Below are 6,586 nucleotides of genomic sequence, written 5' to 3' on the forward strand. Positions count from 1 at the left end.
CTCTTTAATGTGATTGTACATTCAGGCAATTAATGGAGTTCCCTAACAAAGATGTGCAAAAAAGCAATACTGTTTAAACAGTACTATACTGGGAATAACTGCTGTTGCACAAGTTGTTACCTTGTCTGTATATTAACAAATTTAGATGAGATAAACTCATGACCATTTCTCACACATTTCCTCCTCTGTTTTGTTTCAGATCAGCTGTCAGTGGTTATGGAGGCCATGCAGCCAAGATCAACTGGGATGCTTGTTGCCATATTTCTTTTTGTTGCAATATTGTCATGATCTCTGCTTTGATTTGTTATGAATTCAGTTCTCTATTTTTTTGTTGTTGTAATGTTCCAGAATAAAGCACAATAAATAAGTAATGGATGTATTTAATAGTGACAGTGAATAAAAAATATACTGTTGTACATGGACTCGGGTCACTTATTTGGAATTTATTCAATTCAATGGCATTCATGTAAAATATTATAGTTTATAAAATAAATAGTCAAAAATTAATTACAGTAAAATTACTGTAATATACTTTAAAGCTAAGTTACAGTAAGGATACAGTACTGTAAAATGAAGTTGCAGTAAGGGTATTTCACTGTAAATTTAAATTGCGGTAAGGCCATCATACTGTAAAAGGAGATTGCGGTAAGGGCATTGTACTGTAAAAAGGAACTTGAGATAAGCTACTGTAAAGGGATAGTTACAGTAACTTACTGGCAATAGTGCTGCCAGTAATTTACCGCAAAAATACGATAAAAAGTCTTAACAGTGCACCTGTTTCTCAATGCATTTTGGGGGGGAAGAAACGCAGGAGTAAATGTTTGTTTAAGAGCAGGTTCTTCATTTCTGTACAGAAATGAAGTGTAGCCTACCACTGTATTCTTGTTGGAAATACATTTTAAATCAGTACAGACAATACAGATCCATGTTGGTTTTTCCATGTAGGCCTGAACAATATAAAGATGTTAGTGTTTGATAAAGTGGTGTCTCTCATACCATGATGTTTTTCTTTTCTTCAAGGGTTAGTTCACCCAAAAAGAACATTTACTCATCCTCATGTTATTCTAAATCCATAAAACATTCCAAATTAAGAATGAAATATGGGAGATTTCTGTCCATCCATTGACAGTCCACACAACTATCACTTTGATATTTAAAGTTTATAAAGAAATTGTAAAACTAATCCATGTGAATTGAACACACCAAATTTTCTGAGGAAACTTCATCACTTTATATGATGAACAGATTGAATTTAGGCTTTTATTTGCATTCATAATCAACACACACATGAGATATGGGAAGCTCAAGCATGCTTGCTTGATATGCAAGAACCAGTGAGGTTCATTCTCATGTTACACATCATGTTTAAGTTTCAGATGAAAAAAACGGTGGTCAGGAGATATGAAAACTGGCTATTTTTGCTTATATCTTCTGAACAGTTTGGACAAAAAATCACAAGACTGGTCTGTTTAGATTCAGCACAACAAGTTAATCAATACTCAATTTTACCATATTTGGCCATCAGCCATTTAGAATTGTGTCATAAAATGCTGTATTTTACAAATGCATTGACATATACAAAACTTGATATGTAGTGGGGCCATGCCCTGAAGGATCGCAAACTTTTTTTGTGACCACCACCTTGTGATCAAAACTTAAACTGAAATTTAAAAAAATGCTTATTCATCTAGCCTATTGTAATGACACTGATCTTACCTGATTCCTGATAGACTTTCTAGCTATTGACGCCTTGGAAACCAAACCAAAGTTTCAAAAACGAAATAGCCTATAAAGTGAGGTAAGCAATATGTACTTAAATATTTAATTTCTCACTTACAAAAAGAAATACACGACATTTGCACATTTCACACAGTAAGGTTTCACAGTTAATCACTGTTTGATTTGAGATCATTTATTATCTGTTAGATCATGGATGATCATGCATATTGTGGTAAACGATGAGTTTCAGAATAGCAGGAACGGAAAAAAGACCTTTAACCACACGCTCATCCTCTAACATGCTCTCAAATGCACGGCAACCACAACTGTTCAATAATAGGCACTTATGCACATCTATAACAACATGAGCAAAACCATAACAGGTTTCACTCAGACTCTCAAACAGCTGCTACTCAGTGGGAATGGTGTGAAGTGCAGTTTTTATATCATAATACCATGTATGTTAATGTTTAGATTTTTGTTCCAGAATAGATGATTTGAGGCCCCTACACATCAGAGTGGATTCTCAACAATTCCAAAAAATGTCTGTAACTTCCAAAGATCAGAAATCACATACTGAATCCAAACGTCTAGTGAAAGGGACTTGTACTCAGGAATGTTTCCTCATCTTATGCAGACAGTTGCATACTCCACATGAGTCTCCTCTGTAGCCCTCTAAAAAAAAAAACAGCACACAAGATACAAAAAGAAAATTACATTTTCTAGTTGCGCACAAAATCAAGCATTCATTGTTAACGCATAGTTCATAAACAATGCAAAAGTGTGATTTCCCAGGCTAAAATGAACACTGTGCCAAATATTGTGTTATTATTAGACTGCATCAATGAAATTGCCCCAAATACCATACAGCTTGACTGTCACACAAACTATTGACATCAACAACAAAAGATATCAGATGTGTTTCCTCTTCCATTTAAAAGTCTATTTATTTTCCTAACCTAACTATGCACAATTATATGGTTAGCTGACTCATCTTATTTCCATCTAGGATTATGTGCATGTCAGATCATCATATAAAGCACAATAACTCACCATTTTTTGTGGATTTCTTTTGTAGAATGTCGGATTAGTGTAAATGATCTCTTCATCGGGATTCTGAACTGTTGCATCATCAACTTTGAGAACTATAGCAAATAAAAATAAAAAAACATGCATTATTAACAAAACTGAAATGTAATTACATCTTTGTCTTAAAATGTAATTTAATGCACGTAATCCACAGAAATTGTCAAACCCAAAAACCACTCATACTATTTCCAGTGTTTTCTTAAAAGTAGGAGGCGCTTGCCTTCTTGATCAGTTTTTCTATATTTCCTGCAAATGCAGAAGATCCCGACTGCAACTAAAATCAACAGAGATCCAGCAGCAGAGATCAGCAATATCAGAGAGACTGGTGCTGTAATGACAAAAAGAAGTGAATGTATCTGTTTTGCAACAAAACAGAGATCAGGTCAGAAAATAACCACATATATCAGTGCTGTCATACCTGCACATGTGTGACAGAGTTGAGTGATGTCCAGATGTGTGGTCTGGTTACTGATGGGATTGTTGAGCACACAGCTGTGGCTGGTTTTATCCTGATATTCCACCTCCAGAGGTAGAGAGAGACTGATGCTGAGATCAGACACACTGATGCTGGACAATAAACTGTTTCCTTTGTACCAGGAGAGAGTCACATAAAACTAATCCATGTGAATTGAACACACCAACTTTTCTGAGGAAACTTCATCACTTTATGTGATGAACAGATTGAATTTAGGCTTTTATTTGCATTCATAATCAACACACACATGAGATATGGGAAGCTCAAGCATGCTTGCTTGATATGCAAGAACCAGCGAGGTTCATTCTCATGTTACACATCATGTTTAAGTTTCAGATGAAAAAAACGGTGGTCAGGAGATATGAAAACTGGCTATTTTTGCTTATATCTTCTGAACAGTTTGGACAAAAAATCACAAGACTGGTCTGTTTAGATTCAGCACAACAAGTTAATCAATACTCAATTTTACCATATTTGCCCATCAGCCATTTAGAATTGTGTCATAAAATGCTGTATTTTACAGACACACTGATGCTGGACAATAAACTGTTTCCTTTGTACCAGGAGAGAGTCACACAACTCACATTCACCACTGAACACACCAGTGAACAGTATGATGATGATGATAATAAACAGTCTCTGGTGATGTTAGGAACAGGCAGACGAGCTGCAAAACATCAGAGAATAAACAAAATGCTTGGTTTATTGAGTGAATATTTGGTATTTTACACTATAAATAGCTACAGGAAAGTAAAATAAAAATATGCGAGTGGGCAAATGATCTTTACTCACCATAGACAGAAACACTGGTATGATGATGATGATGATAAACAGTCTCTGGTGATGTTAGGAACAGGCAGACGAGCTGCAAAACATCAGAGAATAAACAAAATGCTTGGTTTATTGAGTGAATATTTGGTATTTTACACTATAAATAGCTACAGGAAAGTAAAATAAAAATATGCGAGTGGGCAAATGATCTTTACTCACCATAGACAGAAACACTGAATGTTTTTAATGTCACTTTCACTCCACTTATCTGTAGTTTATAAACTCCGGCATGTTCTGTTCTGATGTTTGTGATGGTCAGAGATCCAGTTTGATTGTCCAGCTTCAGTCTGTCTCTGAATCTCCCATCAGGAACATCATCAAATATGGAAGAAATTTTATTCTCTCTATTGATTTTAGCTATAAAAGACTTTTGATCTCTATAATGCCAAAATATATCCTCAATTTCACGTATTTCAGTAACATCAGTGTTTAGAGTGACAGAATCTCCCTCCATCGCTGACTGTGTTTCATTTGTTTCAGCACCAAACACACCTAAAGAACACGAAAAGGCTTTGATTCTTGTTGTCTCAAAAACCCTGAAATCAGTTTCTAAACTTTAAATGTGAATTGAAGAACAGCAGCGGAGACACAAAAGATCAAATATCACTTAAATAAATGGACCGATGAGCTTGATTTTTTACCTTTAATGTGTGTGTGAAAATAAACATTTCAGATTCGTAAAACGTTTAAAAGTTTAATTTTGCTAAACTTTTTGAATCATGATTGTATAACAGGTTTGCTGAAAGGCGGCCTGGATATAAAACAAATCTCAGTTAATGTTCTGAAACACAAAGAAATGAATACCTAAAAATGTTTTATAACTTACCTAGCAGCCGTCTCCAGCACAAACAGAACAAAACGAGCATGTGAAACATTTTCCATTGAGTGTCTGATCTAAAAAGCCTATATCCGCTGAAAACACTCAAGCTGGTATGAACCCTCCCACAACAGAGTTTGACCCTCCTAATCCACACACACATGCTGTGTACGACAGATAATTACATATAAATGTCCCTCTGACCCTTATTGAGATTTGAAATGTTCTTTATTGAAAAAGCATTTCTTTTTTTTTTCATTTAACACTGGTGCTTTTTGAAGAGTAATTGTCAGACTGTGTTAAGCGTGTAAAGGATGAAGAGTGCAATGTGTAAATCTTCCTAAATTTCATGGTAAAATAACAATTATGGATTTTAAAATGGTTTACAAACATTTAGTTGTATAGCCAGTGATAAAACAGGTAGAATCATCTCCCATCTTACTGAATTGTGACAGCAGCTCAACTTCTGATTCAAACTGAAACCTGCTGCGGTTTGATTTCCTCAGAAACATGGTGCGATCTGTTATGTGGACACACATCTTGTGCATGTATGATTAGCTTGTAGGTGGAAGGTTTCCTGCTATTATGACACAGCTCAGTGTTTCCCCTGCCATTAGGGGGGCGAGCCGCCCTCCCCCCCTTGAAGGTCAAGTTCATTTTATTTAATTATATTTTCTCTATAGCGCCAGATCACAACAGAAGTCATTTAAAGTTACCTTTCCTATAGAACTAAATAGCCTTATGTTTTTTATCTTATTTACATGACGGCATGTCATTTCGGTCTCTATATGTTATGGTCACGCTCTCTGTATCAGGCACAGGTGCACACACACACACGTGAGCACACTCCCACTTGTATTTGTAAATATTAAGCCGCAAAACGATTCATATTTAAATATGAATTCTGCGTGTCTCTGTCAATGAATGGAGCAGACTGCGGTTTTGTTTACCACTTGTACTGAAGCGCGCGTGACGCTTGCTGTGATTTTACCGTCTGCTCTCACTAAATGAGGACATAAATACATGAAAAAACATCTCCAGAACTGCTCTGAGAGTCACTTCATGAGCATTTGACCGTATCATTTGAGTAAAACTATCCTCATATCCACACATAAATGTAAAGGTATTCACCGCAACCCGTCAAAATAGAAGTTCGGTTTAAAGGTGACATATTGCCCTTTTTACAATATGTAATATAAGTCTCTGGTGTCCCCAGAATGTGTATGTGAAGTTTCAGCTCAAAATACTCCACAGATCATTTATTATATAATTTTGAAAATGCCTATTTTGAGTGGAAGCAGAAACGCGCTGTTTTTCGGGCCTGTGTCTTTAAATGCAAATGAGCTGCTGCTCCCCGCCCCCTTTTCCAGAATAGAGCTGCGCCTTTACAGCTCGTACCTGCTGAAAACATCTGTTTTGGTTCTGATTATCATGTTTATCGTGCTGAAATCATGCGTTTTAAACCATATGAGTTTAAACTTCAGATATAAGGTTTTCTGAGCGCACACATTTGAAGCACACGGACAGAAAGCGGCTGTCACTCACAGCATGCGAGTACTAAACTAAGCTCTCATTCACACACAAGTTTACGTTAAACACACACGAGTTACAAAAACAGTCGGTTATGTCTGTGAAGGTAAACAGCCGGGAAATAA

At 36.0% G+C, this 6,586-nt stretch overlaps 1 protein-coding gene across 1 annotated transcript; it reads right to left on the reverse strand.

The window, feature by feature from the left end:
• Window positions 1-2,343: 2,343 nt before the first annotated feature.
• Window positions 2,344-4,996, reverse strand: LOC107567528 (uncharacterized). The gene is made up of 6 exons (XM_016253219.1): window positions 4,941-4,996; window positions 4,274-4,650; window positions 3,809-3,950; window positions 3,227-3,369; window positions 2,773-2,864; window positions 2,344-2,394 (listed from the first exon to the last, which is right to left on the reverse strand). Exons 1-6 carry the CDS (start codon window positions 4,994-4,996, stop codon window positions 2,344-2,346), a joined length of 861 nt encoding a protein of 286 aa, XP_016108705.1.
• Between the last annotated feature and the right edge of the window lie 1,590 nt (window positions 4,997-6,586).

Source organism: Sinocyclocheilus grahami, unplaced genomic scaffold, assembly GCF_001515645.1.
Source record: "Sinocyclocheilus grahami isolate Dianchi unplaced genomic scaffold, SAMN03320097.WGS_v1.1 scaffold1166.1, whole genome shotgun sequence".
Taxonomy (NCBI): Eukaryota; Metazoa; Chordata; class Actinopteri; order Cypriniformes; family Cyprinidae; genus Sinocyclocheilus; species Sinocyclocheilus grahami.